Consider the following 22,962-nt stretch of genomic DNA (forward strand, 5'->3'; position numbering starts at 1 on the left):
TCAGTGTCAGACTTCTAGTGTCAGAGTATCTAATAACTCATGCAGTACTGTGTCACTTAAAAATGTTTATGTCTTAATACAGTATAAATAGGAAGGACAGGGTTTAATAGTGTGGTGGAGAAAGAGTAAGGGAAATGTTATTAGTGACTGCATAAAAACATTCCCTTAATTCTTTATCTCAGAAAGACTTTAAAAACAGGTAACTGTATCTGAGGTAAGTGAATTCAACTTTCAGAATTTCTTTGGTGGTTTTCAAGGCACTCCATTTGTTTCAGCAAAGGCAAGATGGAGGAACCTTTAGTGCACCAATAATTTAGTCTTTGTTTTTTTCCCAAAGTACAAACATCTAAAACATGGCATCACCTCTTATGAACTGTCAGAAGAGTATCTGCACTACAGCAATACAAAATATATGTAATCTGTACATTACACACACTTCAGAGTGCGCACTAAATAAACACACATGTTGAATACATGCCACACAAAGGTTTGTGAATGAACCACTTCCTTTTAGCAGCCTTCTCTTATCAAAATAGAGTAAAATATTGACCACAGATGCTGTTACTGAAAAACAAATCAAAAGATTATCAAAGAAACGAATTTTGAGCCAACGTTAGAATGGTTATGTTCTAACCACTGCACGCACTATCGTGCAGATGCTACACACAAAGCAATATTATGGATGCTGTTCTGAAGAGACGTGAGAATGGCCCAGTAATCAAAATCCTGTAAAGATGTCAGTTTTACTGGACTTAATGAGTTTCCCTCACCAGACCCCTCATCATCGTCAGTCGCGGGCTCCTGCATCTCCTCTGTGAAAGCCTGAGATTGGCGGGGGTTATTCTTGTTCTCTGAAACAGTCACTTGTGCTTGTGACCTCTCACCTGAGGTCTCTGTGTGCTGAACTGGCGTCGAGGTAGTTAGGCCCTTGTAAGAAATGTCACCTGTCTCATCTTCCTCATAGTCATTAAGGCAGTACACTTCATCCAGGTCCAGGTCTAGGGTCCTGAAGCCCTTAGTGACAACCCCGGGCCTCGGGTCCAGGATCCCACCCAAGTGAGGCTGAGCCAGCTGCTGCCAGTGGTGCAAAGTGGCAGAACCTTGAAAGGGAACAGAAAGACAACCAAAATCAATTAGCAAGCAATCCAAGACCTAAAACACAAAGTCCCACTTAATTCATCCAGAAGACCAAAGGTTTGGGATCTCCAAACCTTTAATGTTTCTGGGTTTAATGTGTCTAGGGAGACATGCTACAGCACAAAACTGCTTCACCTGTGCTTCAGCATTTCCATACCAGTGCGTAATAAACTGATCACATCAGCACTTATGCAAAGCCTGGTGGTGAGAAGCAGCACACTTGTGCACATGCACATCCCCTCCCTGTAAATATCCTCATCCGCTTCAATTCACAGGATTAAGCAGGAGTAGAAAGAATTTACATTGTAGCAGTTGATCTGAGCACCATCACAGAAAGCTCTAAGAGGAACATTTACCACATATTCCCACATTAAGCTCAAACTAAGACAAGTGCTGAAAACATGCCAGAATTTTCTGCCAGTGGCTAACAGGAGGACAGTAGTCACACAGACTGCACAGCAATTTTAGCTTTGTACCATATGTTAGAAAACCCCACCAACTTCAGGCACGTGTAAGCAGATACACAGCTCTGAACTACACGTCAAGGCTAAATGCCTGTGTGGGCCCTAGGCTACAGGAATTCAACTACTACATAACTAAATGCTACTGTACCTGTAGCTTCATCCTTGGCAGAGAAATGTTTTGAAAAGGGAGGTGCATTTTACAGAGAAGAGCATTCAATATTCAAGGTTTAATAGGAGACAGTCAGAAACAGCAATGGATCAGGAAAAATTAATATATACACCTAGATGGACCCAGTAAAATCAAGGGAGAATTTATTTGATTCCTCAAGTAGCAATTAAACACTGGGGTCTGCATTTTCCTGTGTGCCCACCATCACTGTGTTGAAAAATCTGACTTAAAATCACATATGTCATATGACACAAACAAAATTTTCTTCTTTTCACCTCTGCCTGCAAATCAGAGCACTTTTTGCAGTCTTTTTCCTGTTCCCTCTCTGCAAAGTGAAATACCCACTCATTCAAAGAGCTGGCACACAAATGTCCATATTCAAAGTCCAAGAATATTCAATTCATTACATGGTGTATGTAAAAGCTTAAACAACTGTAATAACTAGAGAAGGGGTGGCTGTCATATACATTTTCAATCTGAGAAAAATCCTGTGGAATGAGAAAAATTGCCATTTCACATATTGCACGAGGAAACTTATTGTAAATAGGAAGTGAACAGGGAAAAACTCTTTCTCTAGAATGACTGCGAACAATGGGTGGCATTTTAATTAAGCCTATCTCACTTTTTAAGGTCTGTAATTTTTTAGCTCTGAATAAATGGATCTGCTAGATTACTTTGGCTAATGATCCTATCTATATTTTTTTTGCTTTTATTTAAATAAATCTAGAGAAATTAGAGAAAATTTGCACCCTCGAGACTCAAGAAGTAGAAACTATTACAACCCCAAAGTGGGAGAAGAGACATCCTTATAACTTGTGTTTACTTCTGAATTATCACAAAGGCCAAGTTTTTTTTCCTTTTACATAAAAGAAATACCCCAGAATGTGAAGAAGTGATAGATATTGTCTAGCCTTAACCTAAGAGCAGAGGTTTTCTGTCAGTCTATCTCAAGAATTAAAGAACAAAGGAAATAAAAATTTCCTTCTGCACTGCATGCAAGTATAAAAAAAGTTAATTAACTTCTACATGCTTACTTCTGGAGATGTAATCTTTTTCACCTTAAAGCACACCAAAACTTATACTTAAAATAAACTCAGCAGAATAGAAGCACTTCATTTTAAATATAGATCCCATATTTTCCCATAGGAAATATATTTACCAAAATATATTGAGTTTTAACATTTCTATTGAAACTACAGAAATCAAAATGGCCTTAGCTCCATCATAAACAAGATATACCTGACACTAGTCTTGATATCACAAAATGTGTGTAAGGGAGCTTTAATTTCCTATACAGAAAATGAACACAAATGTACAAGGGAATCCAACAATTGTAAATCCCCAATAAAAAGAGAAAGCTGCAGAAGTCAAAAGAAGAGGGAAATACAACACTTCTTTGGCCTACATTCAGTCCCAGATGGTTTTATAAATTATCAGAAACAGTTGGCATTAGGGAATTACTGTGTAACAGTGGGACATGCCACTGAAGGAAGAAGGAATAAGAACAAAATAAGTATAGGAATAAAGTAAACTTTTTTCCTATATTCTTGGTATCTCTGCATGATTGCACATAGGCTTTGAGCATCAGAGAAAGCTTAGAAATTCAGTGTGTTGCTCCTACAATTGTAGTGAAGTGGTTGAAGACACAGTCAGTCCCAGTTTTTAGTTTTCCTACAGATAGCGCTATTTTGTGCTTATGACACAACGAGTCACAGGTGCATAGTTAAAAAAACAAAAAAAAAAACAAACAAAACAAATCTCACTGGACTATAAAACAAGTCACATCAAGCAATCCTCCTGTTTGACTAAAAGATAGCATGTGTTGATTTTTAAAGGTGCAAAAGATTAATTTCTTAGTTTTTCTGCCACTTTTTTTTCCTGGGGGATTTAAAAGATTGCTTTAAAGAAGCAGAAGTCATTAACCTATAGCAAATTTATTATTGAACTAATTTTTTTTTCTGTTTTTTGACATGAGCACCCAAAACAGTAATAAAACCAAAGACACAGCTACTTATAGTAGTCTGCAGGTACAGCAGACTGTTTTTCCCCAGTAGTCTGAAGGCGTCCATGAAGTTGAAAAAAAAGCTAAGGTTCATGAAAAATACTCAGAAAATAAACTAAGCTGAAATGAAAAACAAAATCATGAAGATTTTTAGTTAATAAAAGTTAAAACCCACAAAATTTATGAAACAGGCAGACACAAACATGCTACAAATAAGTTCTAAAACGAAACATGGGAAGTACTTTAAAAGGTGCAATAATTTCAAGAGAGAAATGACCCAGTGAAAACATTGAACAAAATCAAGGGGAAAAAAAAACCCAGACAGATAGAAAGATGATAAAGACTTTAAGAGTTTATTGGAAGACAAAAGCAGATATAATGGGATGGTGACAGAAATCTATTACAGTGGTAGCAACGAGAAACTGAAACAAAGTGGGATCATCCTTTCCCTCATCTGGTACAAGAACTTTCATGACCATTTAAAAGCAGCCATGAAAACAAACTATTCAAATCTGCTCAAGAGTATGGGTTGGTGTGCTATTGCTAAGTTTCATTTGAATAGGTTGATACAGTACATCACTTTCTTCAGGACATAAGAATGCTTATTTTTGCTTCTGAGTACGTGCCATGCTATATGCTTCTCATAAATGAAATAAACTTGTTCTAAACAGATGAAAAAAAAAGAAACTTCTGCAATTAAAACACACATAATGCAATGTAATACAAGAGTTCTGGTAAAGGAAAAAAGAGAGAGAAGCCAACCTAAATGATGTTACCTAGTGTATTTGTGAAGTACTACAGGGAAACTTAATTTGGTTTAAAATCTGAAGGACTTGACTCAACTAACTTCCAGCTACAACCTGAAACAACTGAAGAAAGCCAGGCAGACTACACTACATTTGCTTTAACAGCTTTTTTTAAACAGTCTATTGAAATGAACCTTGAAATGCAGCTCTAACCCTGACTATCATCTATCTCTACCTTGCCTTTTTGTGAGACAATGTATGATGGAAATTTGACTTTAAAAATCCCCACCTACTTCACACATGAAACACAAAGCCATAGTGAATCATGTGACCACTCAAACAACTAATTAAGTCCAGAGATAATTTTGAATCACTGTAAGAGTCTTATGAGACTAACTGGACTAACTGAAGTAGGTAACAGACTTTCCAGATACTAATTTACAGAACTCTTGCTGTTTAGATTTCATAGCCTTATCCACCTTCCTTTTCCAATTATGAAGTGGTAACATTTAGGTTGGATGTAAAGCTGCACTGAGGATGTGCACGTGTGGCCTGCAATGTTGATTTTATTGCTTTGGCTGGGCTTGTTTCCTAACACTTTTAAGGCTTGTGGAACAATATATTAGTTAGAAGATCTCAAACCAACAGCGTGGACTACTGTCTCTAAAGTAAAAAGAGTATGTATTGCAAAGATTTCCTGCTTTCTGGTGATGGATTAGGGACCACAAAGAGTCACTAATAACAACAGATAAAGGCCGAGGCCCTTTGTTATCACCTTCTAGTGGTTTCACAATCTGAAGCTTTTCTGGCAGGTAGGAGCGACTGCTGATAGACATTCCTGAATATCCAGTGAATTCTGAAAATCTGGAGTGAGTTCCCAGTGACATGATGCTCTCTGTGGGGGTAACGGAACCACTGTGGAGTTCTCCCTTTTCTGCCAGTTCCCGCAACTTCCTTTCCTGCTCCTCCTCAAAGAACTTGCGCTCCGAGAGGTAATTCTCCCGCCTGAGGGAGAGCCTACGCAGGGCAGTCTCTAGGTCACTGGAGCCTGGAGTCCCTGGAGTTCCAGGCTTCTTCATCCTGTCTTCATTTCTAAAACATAAAGGGGGACACAGAAAAAAAAAATGGTGGGAGGGAAAAAACACATTGTTAGAAATGTTTTAGACTTACATATGACAGTTTTGAGACACTCACCAGCACCTTTACATTACTGTGTCTGGGAGCAACTTGCTCCTCATCTGAAGAGCTCAAAGGCAAACACCAGTCTTCTGTTTCTCTTTCATAGTAAAAATTTTGAGTCCTAGTTTCTGCCTGGAAACCTGCACTTTACTTAAGAGCTTCCTCCTACAAAGAGGTAACAGTTGTCTACTTGCTGTGTGTCTCTCACAGTTATGTAAACTCAGGTAAGCAGGCCCCATGTTAAAGGGCCAATGCTGTAAGAACACCACAGTGAGTCACAAGAGTATATTATACTGACAAACATATATTGTTTTGAAAAATTAAGCCATTTTAATGAAAAGTATATACAGCATATAGTATGGAGCTGTACTGGAAGAAGAGACAAGTAGCTAAAAAAGCAAAGTTCTGATTGGTTTCCTTTGTAAGTTTTCATATTAGGTAATCTACAGATGCACACTTTATTCATTTTTAGGATCAAAACAGTTAACTGTAGCTGCATCTGGAATCAGAACTTCCTGGTATTTATGTAACATGGTGAAAATTTAATTATTTTTAAGTGTTGACAGATAAAAACAAAGGGTGGTTTTACATTATCTGGTGATGTTGCATCTCAGAACGGGTCTGAGTTGCAGACACTGATCGATACACAGTACTTTCTAAAAGCTTTATTTTTTAAATAAACTTGAGTGTCCAAAAACTATAAGCACAAAATAGACTTTGAGGACGTATGCCACTGTGATAACTGCACTACATAAGACAAAAGGAGGAAAACAGGAACACTACCTTTATGTCAGAAAGAAAGAAAAGGCAAATTCCAGTGCTCTGGTACTGACCCGTTGTCGGAGGACTCTGTCTCTAAGATGATGCTATTGGTCTTGTTGTCTATCATAATGTTAGAGATGTCTCCCCCATAGAAACTGGAACGTGGAGTGCTGACACAGCTAGAAATGACTGAGTTCATAGCAGAGGACTGGTTAGAGCCTGGGATATTCATTGGTGACGGAGTCATGGATCTCTGCTTGACAACTTGATTGACATTTCTCACCGTCTCGAAGACCCGCTTCTGATGGCTGCAAAACACACACAGTTAATAATCACTCAGTAACTTATTACCATGAGAAGCTGTTACCTGTTTGTGGGTAACAGCTTATTAACAGCTCTTCCTATTTGCAGGTCTATCAAACACTTTGGTTTTGTATATAGTTCTGTAAAGCAGCATGAGTAGGGTCCCATACTAGCTACAGTGTGGCCATTACATTCAATCCATCAATAGAATTCTCCCATCACCTTAGAATATTTTTGACAGAACACGTGACAATCATGTGCATGGATCCTTTCAAATAGTAACAAAAAATAATTGAAAGAGCATTTCAGTACGTCAGCTAAAAGTGCCATAAAGTCATTATGTAAAAATGACATTTTAAAAACCAGAATTGATCTCCATTCAACTCTTAACTATAAACTGACTAATCCATTTGAAAGGAGATTTGAATGTACTCTCCTGAGTATCTCCATGCAAGCAAGTGCTGTATCTTTTCTCTCTGAAATCAATTTCCAATCCCCTTAAATAGCACTTTTAAAAAAATGAAAAATATCCCAGACATATAATGGACCAGGACTTGAGAGAGAGGCTGTCAAGGCTGGAGACCTAATATTTGACCTACTTCTACAGTTCACTCTTTATCACCATTGTCTTTATACCATAACAAGCTTCATTCACCTGGTTCAAGACTGACATCAGATGACACTTCAGCAGAAATTTCTTGACAGAATAAAATTACCCTACATCACACTGCAGCAGTGCCACCACTGCTTTATTTTACAGTTCAACAGTGGCTGAACACAAGGATAGCACATTTCTTCTATCTGAAAGGTAACACTGCCAGATTGTAACAGTGACTGCATGCCTTAGGCTATTTAATATCATTTAAATTTCTTTCCTTCTGTCCATGGGGGCTCAACAGTTGCACCCTTTGTGTGGAGGCTCCAGGTCCATAGCAGTATATCTTTATGAGGCTGAATCTAAGAGTATTTATCAATAAATAGTCCCATGGAGCTTGCAGTTACTACCACTGCACAAACAAATAAAACCAAGACAAGTCATGCGACCAAAAAGAAAAGTATCCTCCTCTGGTACAGGCAAAGTAAATAAGATATTCTAAAGAAGTTAAACTAGCTTTAAGTTAAGGTTATACTGAAAGGATGAAAGGATCCTATGGGGTTTGAGCACGCTCACAACTTTCTGATCTTACATTTTTCCAACCAACATTTCACTCTGTCAAAGCCTCATTTGCAGTTCTTGGCTCAGGCTCAGAAAAGGTCAGTGTATGCATCAGGCATTTTGTAAATGCAATTAGAAGGTTTCCGGAAGTGCCTACTGTACCTTGTCTGACTCTCCAGTTTTGTAAACTGTGTTTCTGTAACAGACCCTGTAAACTGGATTAACTTATTTCAAATTAAACAATCCATGCTTTGTACAAATCTGTGAGATAAACCTATTGGAGTACACATGCAACTGGCATCAGGGAGGCCATTTCTGCCAAGCTGTATCTATCTATAGCTTTGGGGCTGTCGCAAGCACTTAACATGTTTCAAACTACTCTCTTGTTTAATTCAACAGAACTTCAGCACAGGCATAATGGACATCACACTAAGTACCTAACCATTCCAAATCCCTTACTGCCCTGATGTTCTTCCTGTTAAAAACTGGATTACATCAACCTAGTAACTTATGTTATAAAACTCACCAAGAACTTGAACTCCTGCTCTAACTGGTACTTGAAGAAATCTAGCATAGTAACACACAAGAAAACAAATCTTTTCTCATTCTCAGCACTCACCAATGAGGAAAGAAATTTACAAGACAAAGCAAAGCCAGTATATAGATGTTTTCTTTCAAGAGCTTTAGGAGAAAATAAAATGCCCCAAAAACTAGGCATTTTGTTTTCCTTTCTCTCTATTATTCACATTCAGCTAGAAATATTTCTTTCTAAATATCTAGTTTAACTATTTCCTGTTTCTTCTCTTCTCATCAAATAATTAAATTCAGATATAACCAATCTATTAGGAAACAATTCTTTTCAGTCGTACGCCAAGTCAGGAGAGTCGGGTTCATCCAAATGCAGTTCTTTCCTCATTGACCCTTCTATCTCTGCTGCCAAAGAATCCTGTTAAAAATAAGCACAAAAGAGAAACAAATATCATAGTATTAATAGGTTGGCATGACAGAAAATAATAAATTACTTATACAAAATAATAAATAATGAAGAGTATTTCTAGAAGGAAAAAAGGAATGTTTAAATAAATGTTTAAATGAAAAATGACTAGAAAACTAATGTAGGTATTTAAAGCACTGACAAAATATGGCTTCATTTTCCTGCAGTATGTACCATCTGATGATACATAATATCTGCCTAAAAACCTTAAAAAAGCATTGTAGGCAACAACATGATCCAGCTACCCAGACTGAATTCCATCTCCAGCAACACTCATCTTTCACGTATAAAGTTTTACTCTTTATGTTCTCATTTACAAACCACAGCATTATCTACCCATCCACAAAAATGACATGATTCTTGGCATAAAGCACTATATACTTTCTCCATAAGGTTAGAGGTAACAGGCCATCAATTTTTCATAACTGGTCACTAAGTTTTACTGCTGGGTGCAGGGTCTTACTATCAAACATTAACAAACCCAAATGATCTTTTGTCCCATGATTCAATGTCTGAAAATCATTTTCACACAAAAAATATAAACCTCTCTCAGCACAAACATACTTTTCACAGCTTTCAGCTGTATTTGTGCAAGCACAATTTGTATTATTTTTGCAAGCACAACTTGTATTATTAAATGTCTGCACTTTGATTTGGCCTGCATTCAGTCTCAGAAGGGAGCACAAAAAGGCAAGCTTAGCCTTTGCTGGCAATTTACTTCTTGTGAGCACAAATAAAATGTCTTCTTCTTCAGCAGTAAGACAAGGCAGGCCAGATTTTGCTGCATGATTACATTAATGTTTTTCAAAAGAAGCCACTGGTACCATTGCCTTCAGAAGTAATCTAACTACTCTAGAGGCAATGGTCTAACTACTTTCAGGCAAGCAGAGCAAGTTACTGCACACATTCTTATCCACTCTTTTTTTCATTTCATTGAGGGTACTGCATACTTCCTGAGTTTTAAATGTCATAATCACATGAAATCAGGTAAAGAAAGTTGGTAACACCAGAGAAACCACCATAACTTGTTGCCATAATACAGATTAACAACTAACATTCTTTTAATGAACCACTGAATTTTCAGTCACCATAAAACAAAAAGTTTTGCTTTTAACCCTGTTCAGAGGTTTAGACTGAAGAATTAAAATGTATATCATAAACGATGAGAAAGATGCCAGGTCTGGAAACCACAGTTATGTTATTAGGAAGTTTTATCTCCAAGGAAATTGAAGACAAACAGCAAGGTCCTAATGAACATCAGCCACCACAGTACAGGAGATGCCTAACAAAGATGTATAGAAGTGTGTAAGGACCTGTTAATGCTTAACCTGTTAACCAGGTTTCACAGCATAAGCATACACAGCTGCAGGCTGTACGTAACACTGCAGCAGAGCTGCACAGCACCACTGTTTCAGAACCAGGTTTGCAAAACTGATCACTCAGGTATCATTTAAGACTATGCAAATACACATTTCACCCATGCTTATCTCAGACTAGCATCCTATCCCTGAAGCTGTAAGTCAGATGCAAACACACTTCCTTTGCTTGGTGTGTGCAGGTTTTCCCTTAAATCTGCTTACCATAGGGAAGAGACCAAGGGAGTGGTACCGACGTGATATAGCATTTGGCATTGTCTTGTTCCTAAGGTTTTTCAGCTCTTCTTGGGCCTCATGAAGCATTTCCATGCACTCTGCATACTTGTCTTCCAGCTCTCGCAACTGTAACACAGAGAAAACAGTCCAAGACCTCATGGGGTGCACTATTACCACAAAAATTCTCCAATTTTTTTTTTAATACTGGTAAACAATAATAGTGTAGGGAAGAATATCCTACTTTAAAGGAATCAATCTCCAACAACTGAGTATCACTGGAGGATCATTAATAACTGATGGGAAGGCAGGCAGGGAGGGTAACAATGTGGAAGGAACTGTTTGCTCCATTTCTTTCCTTCCATGTGAAACCATTGACAAGGAGAAGATACAGAGCTAAAAAAGCATCTTTAGTCTGATCAGGTTTAATGCTTAATCAGTGCCATGATGACCACAGTGACAAACATCATGGTCTGAGGACAAGACATTCTCCAATGGTCCAAAGGACTTAGGAATTCTAAAGCCAGGACTTTCATGCAAACAATACATATACACGTATAGCTTTCAACAGCCTAAGACTATGCCTTATTTTTAGCTTTCTCAGGAAACACATCTTACGTAATCACTCTGTCTACAGATGTCTGTGTGCCCTCACAGCTTTTGAGTTCATCAGCCACTTCAACTAAGTTTGGCAAAGGGGCATTAGTCTGAAACACCACATTCCAACTTTCATAAAACTAAGCTATTTGGTCTAGACAAAGAGATCTGGTTCATTTTCTTTCCTAAGAAAGCAATGGTGAGGCATGAGCCCAATCTTTGTTGAGCACCACAGATACAAAAGCTCCACACACTGGAAAGCTTCTCTGGCCATTCCCATCTTCATTACCAAGTAGTGCAAGTGCAAGACACATCCTAAAGGGATCAAGCTCTATTAATTCCATCTTGTAATTTTTTTTTCATGCAAATGTAGCACCCATAAGACAACCTGAAGTAGTGGACGGCCTTATGTTTATACACTGAACAAACAGAGCATCAATGAGCTCTTCCATGTTATCTCACTAGTTAAAACAGGCAGAAATTACCAGCCTAGAGAAGTCAACCTCTAAATGTGTTCCTGTACAGCCCATAAGCCTCTGTGTTTCAAAATGTGTGTCATTTGAAGGAGCAGAGAATAGGAAAGAAAAGGGTTTGAACTCTATTAGGAACATAAATGTTCCTTCATTCCATATACACAGGCAAAACTATTTAATACTTCTGATCCAACTCAGACTGAACCTCTCATTGCAAAGTAAACAGTCATTGCTCAGCTACTAAACTATTGTTTTACTAAGCAATGTACTCACCTCAGCTGTGAGCTGTCTTTGGGCATCTTTAGCTGCTCCCAGATGCTGGACAAGTTCCTCATTTTCAACTGCACACTAAAATATGCCAAAAATGTTAGAAATACTGTGATGTTTTGTCCTGTGATATTTGTATCTTATACTACAGATAATTAGCAACATTGTAACTATTCTCACCTCTCCTCGACAGCAATAATTATCTACACGTTTAAAATGTTTACACAAGAACACACAGCATTAGATTGCACCTTGCTAAATGAACCTCCAAACAAGTATGTGCCCACTGAAATACTTGCACTGACACTCTTGTCTCACCGACATAACTCAGAGCAGAGTTTTGTATCTAATATTTAAAAGAATTTTAACTATTGCATTTGAGAAACCATCTATGCATCATTTAATAAATTGATGCTTTCTAGTCAAGTATGCCAGATATTAAACACCAAACAAGGTCATCCACATAAGGAAGGTGGAATATTTCCTTTAGGCTCTAGTACAGAGAGGATTTTAATCTGTCCTCCAGTTACATTAGTAGCAAATAACAACAGTAGTGTCTCAACTGGATTGCTTACAGCTTTTGCCTTTTTCTGCAGGTCGACTATCTGAGAGAGAAGATGAGTGATTTCTTCTTGCTGCCGGGCAGCATCTTCAGTTTTCTTTGCTAGCTCTTCAGAGATATTGGCAATCTGGATGTTTGCATCCCCTTTAAGATAAGTAATCAAAATTAACATCACAAACCCAAAATCAGACAAGTAAGCATAAAGATGTTCTTTTGGAACATCACTTGCTTCAGCAAAATCCTACCCCCAATTCACAGTAAGGTATTTTTGAAAAACACAGTAGGGCATAACCAGAAAGGCATCAAGTGCTCATGCTTCAAAGGAGACTGAACACTTTCAATGCAAAACTATTTTTAAATGAGAAAAAATTAGCTTTCAGCCAACATTTTCTGCTGTGAAATTTCAGCCCAGAAGTTTTCTCCTCATAACCATTTGTAAAAGGAAAATAACTACCACAGAAAAACATGACTGACTGATCTGTTTCAGATTTTTACTGACCTATCTCAAAAAGGTATAAAGAAGTAGGCACATACTTAGCTCTTTTACACAGTCATTGACAAGTTGTTGTTCTTTCTCTTCATAAGTAATTGTTTCAGTCTTCAGCTGACAGGCCTGTTCAAGAAATCCACATCAAATATGCTACATTAGCACATTTGTTCTTTGCCAGTCTGTTGTTGCACTTCCATCTGCTTCAGAAAGACAAGCTATTCTAATCACTCCTTCAGGAAGACAGTGAGAAACTACAGTTTTTGCCTGTCCTCCCACATGTTCTGGAAAAAGAGGCCAGGTGAACATTCAGCAGAGACATGACTGTATGGAGAAACTTGCATCATTATCACCATATCCCCACTAGACGTCACTTGTGTATTTTGTACTAAAAGTAAAAAGAAAAAGAAAGGCTTGGGCATACAAAGCACTCGCATGCAGGACTTGATCTGCTCACTGAGCAAAGCCAGGGGTCATCAAAAACCAAAGAAATGCTTGGTTTAAATAACTGAATTAAACATTCAGGTATTTAAAAAACATGCTATTTGATCCTATTTGAAAACTGTAACCCATAAAAAACCGTAATGCAAGCTCCTTGCCTGGTTTGTATTTTCCACTGTGACTCTGGCAGTGCCAAGAGCAGCATGGCTGCAGCCAGCTGGTTCTGTCTGGCACCACCTCGGTGGGTCTGTAACCTATTCCCAAAGCTGGGGGCATGCACAGACACCCACAGACAACTGCACAGCTCACAGCTTTCAGATCTGGCTTCATCCTGTGCCTTGCTGGCACAGACTTCATCTCCCTGGATGGGAAGACAGTGCTGCATGGGGTTTCCTACTCCAGAGCTCTGATGCAGCTGCTCTCTCAGTTCTAATGTTCATTATTCTCAGACCATCTATTGCTCATCTTCCTTGTGCACCTTCTCAGTTAAGAGCACAGCAGTCTCCATTACCTGGTGTCTTGTGCAAAGATGTGACACTACCTATTTACAATGGGCCCTGCATTTGCAGTGGAAAATGGAAGCAACATTCTGTTTTCATATATTCACTCTTAGACGGAAAGTATCCCTCCTGCTATACTCTGCTACATGTTTGCAAAGTGGTAACACGCTCCCACGTTTAAAACTTGGTTTGAAAATATAAAATTATTCACTTCATAGTCAATTATTAAACTTTAAAAACCTGTGTCATCTGTGAAACAAACAGAATATTATAAGAAATAAAGAGAAGAAAAGTACATTCAATTTAAAATATTAACTGCCTTGACTTGAAACACAAAATGAAGAAACGTAATGCAAGAAATTTGCATGTTGACAAATACTGAATTAGTATCAGGGACCATGTCAGCCTACAAACCTGAGATCTGCAGCTCAAGTCACATGTATCTGCCAGGTCAGCCCTTTACAATCTTTTCCAAAGTGCATTACAATCTTTTCCAAAGTGCAATCCTGAACTCCAAAATCTGTCCATATTCCTGCACATTCTTACTACACAAAACTGTTTCGCACGTAGCTTCATTTGGGAAGAATTTCTTCACAGAAAGGGTGATAGGACATTGGAATGAGCTGGAGTCACTGTCCCAGGAGGTGTTCAAGAAAGGACTGGACGTGGCACTCAGGGCTCTGGTCTAGTTGATAAGGTATTGATTGGTCTAAGGTTGGCCCCAATGACCTTAGAGCTCTTTCCCAACCTAACCAATTCTGTGATTCTATGTATTCTGTGATTCCACATTTCAGCCTTTCCTTCATTTAAAAGGATAAAGGATGGTGATTAAACAATCACAGAGGGATCTGTTACATGTGGAATCATACTCTTAGTTAGACTCTCAGCTTTTAATACAAGCTTCTCAATACCTGTGTTCTAGCACTTAGATGAACAACTATATTAATCAAAACAAAGGGAGCAATTTCACCTCAGATCTAAGCACAACATTTTCCTCTTCAAGGTCCTTGAGCTTCTTTTGAAGAGAGTCCAAATGAAAGTAGTTCTGGACGGAGGAAGAAGATTCATTTCTCTTCAGCCTTGTAGGAAAAAGCAACAAATTTAAAATAATTTTTACATATACTATGGCAAATCTTACAGAAACACAGACTGAACACAAGTCTCAAAAGCAAACAGAGCTACATGAAATACTTATTATTCTGAGTTTATTCATGCCATTACTTTTGGGCAGCAATAAATTCGTAGTGAATTTCAAAAGAGAACATTTAAAATGTTATTTATTATTTTGCACATTCCCTATGGAAAAGTTGTTCAGCCAAGGCTATGAGAAAAGAAACCATGTTACTACAGGGAGCCATCCAATAGCTCCTGATTAATGCTGCACATGCTTCATCAGAATGCAGCAATAACTCTGCAAGGGCAGACAGCTCCTTAGAGCCTGCAATGCTGTTCAGCAGCTAAGTACCTGGAACACACCCTGTAAGCCATGCTTTATTTCTTTCCCTTGGCTTGGAATTTTCCCATAGTGCCTTCAGAGGTCCTTCAAGCACAACGGTCACTCATATAGCATGTCCTAGCACATGCAAATGTGTGTGGTGTACTGGGCTGCTGCCAGTGAAAGCCACAGCTGCCCCAGCACAACAGTGACCCAGTTCCTCTGAAAGTTGCAGCGTGGTGCCAGCAGCCTCCCCTCCTGGCTCCTGCAGGCACCTGGATAGCCAGCTGGCTCAGTGCAAGTCCTTCCAGATGGACCTTGCACCAAGTTCTGAGTCCCATTTATAGTACCAGCCAACACTGGGGCAATTTTACCACTTTTCAAAGTGATGAAATCATCCAACAGATGACAGCTCAGCGCTGCAGATCGATTGACTTAACTTACGGGGTGGAACAGACGGACTCCGGCTCGCTCTCTTCAGCAGCACTGGTGTAGAACTGGAGCAGTTCATCTTTCATGGACAGCTCATGGCGCAGCTGAGAAACCTACACAAAGAAAGAGCTCACAGATCAGTAAGCTGATTTTCCAGACACATTTTTAAGCAAACTCACCACAAATTAGCCTGTTATTCACTCTCCAGGCATCATCTTGGACTACATCTAGAGTCCAAGACTGGAACAGACCAGAATGACTTCTTTTATTTCTTAGAAAGAAGGGAAAGTGTACCCGTTTAAAGTAGCCACTAAATGATTTTTCACTGGTCCAAATATACAATTATTCACTGCTATTAGACATGTTTCTTTTTTACCTTCTTTAAGAGGAGCAATCCTGACTCACTGTTGCATTAGTCTAGATTCACATGCACAGTAATGGATATATTGCAATGACACAGCAAGAAGTAATTGTGGCACAATCAAGCCAAACATTGCATTTATTCATTTTGTGTGATGACTGTCACCTTCTGGCATGGATGCTGACCTTGCAGGCCTCAGATGCTGACATTTCCTCCTCTCCAAGAGGCTTTACATAAAATTACTGAAATGCTTGTGTAGTAAGGTTACAATTGTGACTCAAGTGCGGGTTGAGCTGCAGAACACCACCACAGAGTGGGAGGCTGCTGTTCTGAGGCTGTTCCAACAGTGAAGGCTGCAGTCAGTTTCTGGGACTTTCTGGCTCCAGTAAAGTAGTTTGTGGGTTTCCCATACTTTGTATATGCATGCAACAAAAATTAACGAAACATCAAAAGTGGGTGATTAGGATTCCTTTGAATCCTAACCCTGATGAATTGTGAGCTCTACAAATGTCATCTTTGTTACTTTATATTGCTATTCTCCAAGAAAAGGATTAAAAGCCCAATTAGACAGTAGCACATACACAACTTCACAGCTGTGACTTAAGATGCCAGCAGCAGGAGATTACTTTTATTTGCCTTGCACAGCTACAGACAGCATAACTGATCACACACATCCATTCCCTTCCACTTGTACTGCAAGACTTGGCCCTCAGTTTGCACTTTCCCATGTAAAAAATGCACAGTATGTTGCTTTTTAATAAACTGCTTTTCATATTGTAAGCATACTTTTCTTTGTAGTTATTATTAGGAAAAAACCAGAGAATATCAATTACATAGATTTGAACTCCATATTCATGGAACAAAAGAGCAGATGCAATCCAAAAAAGCACTTGAATTGTTCACAATTTGAGGCAAACAAGGTCATTTACTTAACTATGACTGTTCTGTGTAATGAGAAGTGCTAAGGCACCAAGTCCTCCTGAGACATGGGTTCTAAATAGCAAGGGGAAAAAGAACATCCCCATCCAACCACATTTTAGAAAGCTATTAAACAAAATTTGTGCATTAATTTTTGGAGGCTCGCTTTCTCCATTTCAGGAAGAGTGAAAATGCTGAACCAAAAATAATGATTTACTTCCCTTCAGCACATTATAACTCAGCCTCTTTAAGAAGCAAGAATTCAGATTGCTGTCTGTGGGTGGACACTAGATCATCTCCAGCTCTTGCTACTGTTTTTTTTTTTTTGTATGAATTAAAAAGACTGAGAATACTATTTTTACTGCCATTTCCAAGCATTCCAAACCTCCAAAAGAGAGTGAACAGTCAGAAAGGTTGATCTTCTAATGGAACAGGACCTGAAACAATAGGCATAAACTGAAACATGGGTGGTTCCTCCTAAACATCGGGTGCAACTTTTTAATTGTGAAGGTGACTGAGCACTGGCACAGGTTGCCCAGAGAGCTTGTGGGGTCTCCATGCTTGGACATAGTCAAACACCATCTGGACATGGTCCTCGGCAATGGATTGTAGGGGGTCCTGAAGGTTTGGACAAGATGACCTCCAGAGCTCACTTCCAATCTCAATCAGGCTGTGAAACTGTGAAACACTCACAGTAACTTCCAGCAACCCCTCCCTTTGATGCAGCATTTTGTGGTGTGTTAACTTTGGTGAGCAGCTAAGCACCCACCTGCTGAGCACACAGTCTGCCCCACAATTCCCACAGGATGAAGGAGAGACTCAGAAGCCCAAGAGCAAGAAAAACTTCTTGCTGAGACAGTTTAATAAGTGAAGCAAAGCTTCCCATGCAAGCAAAGTAAAATAAAGAATTTATTCACTGTTTTAGATGAGCAGGTGCATGTTCAGCCACTTACTGGAAAGTGGGACCTTGGCACACAGAACTGTCACTTCTAAAGACAAACACCATAACCATGAATGTCCCAGATTCTTCCTCCTTTCCCTGACCTTCTATTGTTGAACATAACAACATATGGTATAGAACATCCCTTTGGTCAGTTTGGGTCAGTTTCCCAGCATCTTGTGCATATGGTGGACAGAGTGAAAGAGAAAAAAAAAAAAGCTGGAGAAGCTGGGAGGGGCATGAAGAAAAAGAAAAGAGCCTGGTGGATGCTGTGCAAGCGACGCTCGGCAATAGCCAAAACATTGTTATCAACACTGATTTAGTCCCAAACCCAAAGCACAGCAACAGATAGGCTGGTGAAGAGTATTATCAGCATCCCGGACAGACCCAGGACACATTTTCACACTGCAAAACACTGAATTTGTTTTATGAACAGAAATATTTTCACAAGCCACTGCCAGATGTGCCCTCTGGAGCCAGTGCTGCCACGTTACTGTTGCACAATCTTGGTTTTGTTATCCAGCAATAGGGACTGAGCCCTCGCTGCGCATGGGACAAGGCCCAGACATCCACAAACCAAGCATGGTGATAGCTCATCTCTTCAGGCTTCTAATTGCCTCTGCTGGCCTGACAGCTTTACTCAGCTTCAGAACTAATTCATGAAATAGCTGTACCTATCTTAAAATAATTTAATTAGAAGATAAAATTATCCTCACCCAGAGAACAACAGTTTAAAGACCTGGAACCTAATTCAAAGAATCAATATTTACTAAATCATGAACAATTATTTAAAGAATAGAGCTGATTTGCTTTTCCTGACAGCAACTAAGTGCTTAACAGGTTAGAATCTCTCAAAAGAAAGACACCCTGTTACACTGTATGCAAAAAGCACATATACAAGTACCAAGTCAAAGAGCATTTCTGTCTTTACAACATTACTTTCTACTCTTAATAGACCAAAAGCAATGTTCCATTTTTTAAGTCATGGTTCCAGATTATAATTCAACTTTGTCCTTTCCTCTCACTTTACACAGAACAAAATCAAACCTGGACTTTGAAACCTGCTACCATCAAAACACAAACTCTGACAGGTGACCTGGAACTTGAATAACAGGTCTAGAGGGCTGCATTACCCAGAGGATAACACAGGTTTGAGGTGGTGCTATTTGAGGACTGACTGCATTGGAAGTGCTGCCATTTTAGCTTCAGAAACATCGGCCAAAATACATAGAGGAAAAAGGGGATTTAGAAAGATTAGGAGAAGCTAAAACCTAGTGAGCTACTCCATCCTGAATACAATTCACATTGTGCAGATTTACAGTTTACTTTTCTTTGATATTGAGCTCTAATGTCAAAGAAGACAATACCAAAGTGTAGGCAGCACCATTTTAGAGAAAGGAACATGGAGCTGCAGCATTCTTACTGAGCAGCAGATAGACACACTGTACCTGGGAACTACACTCTCTGTTGAAAAGCAGACACCCACCTCTGTAAAGCAAAATACTTCACATTTGAGAACTTTTCCTCATTATGTTTATACTTGAAACAGTAAGCTGAGACTGAAGTGTCTGTGCCCACACTAAAGGGCTTGCTTCAGTCCACTCACCTTTTCTCCTCTAGTACATCAAAAATCTCAGTTACAACAGTTTTTACTGAACATGATCACAGCCCCTTCTTAAACTTAGCAGTGCCTAACAAAACAAGCTCAAAAGACGAACCCAAGAATCTGATGCACTTTGAACAGGTCTTTATAACTCCAACATGTATCTATCAACGTGGCATGTTACCAGCACAGAGGAAAAACTCTTTCTGCTTAATGGAATAGACAGAAGATTTTGTCATGACAAAGGTCAAGGAGATATAAAGCTAAATTATTCTTGCCATGAGACAAATATAGATATAAAGCTAAATAATTCATGCTGTGATACATATACCAATAAAACCTTAATTTTACACCACACATCAGAAATAATTTGTCCCTGTATAACAGAAAACACAAATCTCCCAGACAAACCATTTTAAGGCAATTTTTACAGAATTTTAGAAGTATCAAATTATTTTGTTTCTCTTATCTTTTGCCCTTAAAGACAGTTGTCTTAGTTACTGTTCTGTTAAAATATTCAAAATTCAGTTTTAATAGAAAATCTGTACCTATTAAAGGCAGATTTTCAGTACACAGAAGTGTCATAACTTTAAAGTCTGATGAGCTCTGCCTTAAAAGCATCAGTTTCTGAAGAAATCAAAATAACAGTGTGAAAGAGGGGTGTTGACAGAACATATGGCCCAACATACCAAGCCACCTGGTAAGAGGCTTATTTTTGGTGGCACGTTTCCTAATGCTGCTCCTCAGTTCCACTAAATGAAAACAGACGTGGACAGAGGCAGCCTGTCCCTGTCCTCTACCCTCCTCAATCAAATTTTCCACTTTGGATGGATGATATGAATTCACAGTCCTGCTCAGTCACCTTGCACACACCTAGTACATGTCATACTGACCAACACACAAATAAATTGGTCTGCCTCATGATGGGACTTGGGCAGCAAGCAACAGCACTCCTTTGGGAGAGAACAGAACTAGTTATCCATGCCAAAAAGGAGAGGGGCACATCAAAGGATATTATTTCATTGTGTTTGCTCCACCACCATTTATCACACATCACTGACCACTCCATCTGCACTTTATCCTTCATGTGAGATGTTCGTAATGCAACATCTCACAACCCTGAGCAGTGTTAATTATGAACCATTTTAAAAGTTTTTACTCCACTGTGGTTCATCGTTCTCTCACTCTGTCTCGCTCAAAACCACATACAGGTGAGATTCAAAAAGCAAGGCCACTGCCTCAGAATAGGAGAAATAACATTGATTTCTAGCTCATTTATTAAGCTGGAGTTTAATGACAGTTGCACTTACAGCTAAAGACCTGTTTTAAAGCACAGGTGCTACTTGAAATGATATAAGCTTTCTGGTGTGTTTTACTGATCACACCAATGTGTGCACTCCCAGCCCAGAAAGCCAACCATCCCCTGGGCTGCATCAAAAGCAGCATGGCCAACAAGTTGAGGGAGGGGATTTTCCTCCTCAGCTGTTCTCTGGTGATCACCCAGCTCCGGAGTCCTCAGGATAAGACAGACATGGACTTGTTCAAGTAGGTCTAGAGGAGGGCCACAAAAATATTCCTTGTCCTATAAGGGATGGCTGAGAGTGTTGGGGTTGTTCAGCATGGAGAAGGTAACGCTCTAGGGAGACCATATTGCAGCCTTTCAGTGCTTTCAAGGGGGTTTATAAGGGAGATGGGAACAGACCTTTTAGCAAGGTCTGTTGTGATAGGATAAAGTGCAATGGTTTTAAACCAAAGGAGAGCAGATTTAGACTAGATATAAGGAACACATTTTTTGCAGGGAGGGTGGTCAGACACAGGAACAGGTTGCCCACAGCCAAATGCATGGACAAGGTGAAGCTAGAAGAAATTTCCCCACATCACTGCATATACAACATTCAGGCACAAAAATCTTACCTCTTCTCTGATGTGTTCTACTTGCTCCTCTAGGAAATCATTTCTTTCTGTCAGTGATTTATTCTTCTTTAACAGCGACTGGCCAATCCGAGCAGCTAATTCTAAGTCCCGTTCTTTCTGTGAAGCATTAAGAACAGAAAGCCAACTTCAATTTATATTTTTTTAATTACCAAAGGATCAGAGGGAGGGTAAAGTTGCCTTGAAATGGAAGAAACAAGCACTTAACAATAAATAGTTTTTCCTTCTGTGAGGACTTATTTGTTCGGGGGGTTTTGCTGATTTTCCTTTTCTACTCTCACATATCTTGTATGCATATCTTGCATACAACAGCATTGTTCAGAAATGACTGACCCTCTCTCAAAGCATTCTTCAGTTTCCACTCGATCTACCTACAAATAAAAGGCAACAAGCTATGCAGGAGTAGAAGCCAGTTCCACCACAATGAACATTCAGCTCCTATTTTTGTGTTAGTGCTTTGCATTAGTGCTTTTGTATAAAAACAAATCCTAACCCTTTGCTTTTAGCAGATGTCCCAAACCACATTAAGTGGTTACTCTCATGTCATGCTTGGCCTCTTCCTCCCCCTCCTCTATGAGCACAGTACTGGAAATCACCTGTCTTGACAATTCACCACAGGTACAAAGAAAACCAATGAGCTTATCCTGTTGACATGTACATAAGGATGTCTCAGCCTTGCAGAAGCTGGTACATGGGACTGCAATCTACTTGGGAGAGGATGATAAATTGCATAAAATTTTGCGCTGTTCATTAAGCATTTCATTTATCATTTTCTTATTTAACTACTAGATTTTTTAATAGTGGTATAATGGTGGTTAACTTCCTAGTATACCCTTAGTTAACACCATTTGAGGAAGAATTTTCTCCCTGTCGGTGAAAATACTGTTTGGAGCTTACTTACTGCCCCTGACTGCCACCCAGATTTTATGACGAAATGCTACCTTATGTCATGTGTACATTAATGACAAAGCCGACAAAACATACAGCTAGTGTTCACATGGATTTGAAGTCAATGAATTTGAATGAAGAGGCTTTCATAATGGAAAAAAAAAAGTTATATAATAACCAGTAAATAAAAAGAGAGGTGACTGATCAATGCTGTATCTGCAAATAGCATTTTCCAAATGGTTTCTGAAGGTCAGACTTATATTTGCATTAAAAGCTACTGGCATTATCAAGTCTTAAAATCTTTATGCGACCTTATGTACAATCTTTCAGAAAAATAGGTGCCACTAAGTTATCCAAAATATGTTTGGACATATTTTAAGCCAACTTATTTTGTTCACTAATTTGGCTCACTTCATAAATACTGAGTGGAAAAAATATATTGCTGCAGTTGTGACTTCACAGAGGAGGAACTATCTAGCAGCAATGTTTTTTAACTTCCAATTTGAGGAATGTAAGTCCATGTTCAGGCTCTTCAAATAACCTCCCCAGTACTCCTACCCAATTTTTAGCAACTCAGCTCTAAATTTCAGTCTGGGGACAGGTCTCTTACTAACACAATGCTAAG

General features: G+C 39.0%; 1 protein-coding gene across 6 annotated transcripts in view; it reads right to left on the reverse strand.

The window, feature by feature from the left end:
* The window catches only part of TRAK1 (trafficking kinesin protein 1), a 126,629-nt gene that overhangs the window by 14,913 nt on the left and 88,754 nt on the right, over positions 1-22,962 (reverse strand). For 3 of the 6 annotated variants that reach the window (XM_058042131.1, XM_058042149.1, XM_058042140.1), the window contains 11 exons: positions 21,432-21,548; positions 15,708-15,808; positions 14,799-14,907; positions 12,935-13,013; positions 12,414-12,544; positions 11,845-11,919; positions 10,493-10,630; positions 8,788-8,864; positions 6,531-6,767; positions 5,294-5,610; positions 771-1,100 (listed from right to left, as the gene is read on the reverse strand). In XM_058042131.1, coding sequence (XP_057898114.1) covers positions 771-1,100; positions 5,294-5,610; positions 6,531-6,767; positions 8,788-8,864; positions 10,493-10,630; positions 11,845-11,919; positions 12,414-12,544; positions 12,935-13,013; positions 14,799-14,907; positions 15,708-15,808; positions 21,432-21,548 — 1,711 coding nt within the window. The remainder of the gene's footprint in view (positions 1-770; positions 1,101-5,293; positions 5,611-6,530; positions 6,768-8,787; positions 8,865-10,492; positions 10,631-11,844; positions 11,920-12,413; positions 12,545-12,934; positions 13,014-14,798; positions 14,908-15,707; positions 15,809-21,431; positions 21,549-22,962) is intronic. The other 3 variants (XM_058042157.1, XM_058042173.1, XM_058042165.1) reach the window with 1 other exon arrangement.

This window comes from Melospiza georgiana, chromosome 1, assembly GCF_028018845.1.
Source record: "Melospiza georgiana isolate bMelGeo1 chromosome 1, bMelGeo1.pri, whole genome shotgun sequence".
Lineage (NCBI taxonomy): Eukaryota > Metazoa > Chordata > Aves > Passeriformes > Passerellidae > Melospiza > Melospiza georgiana.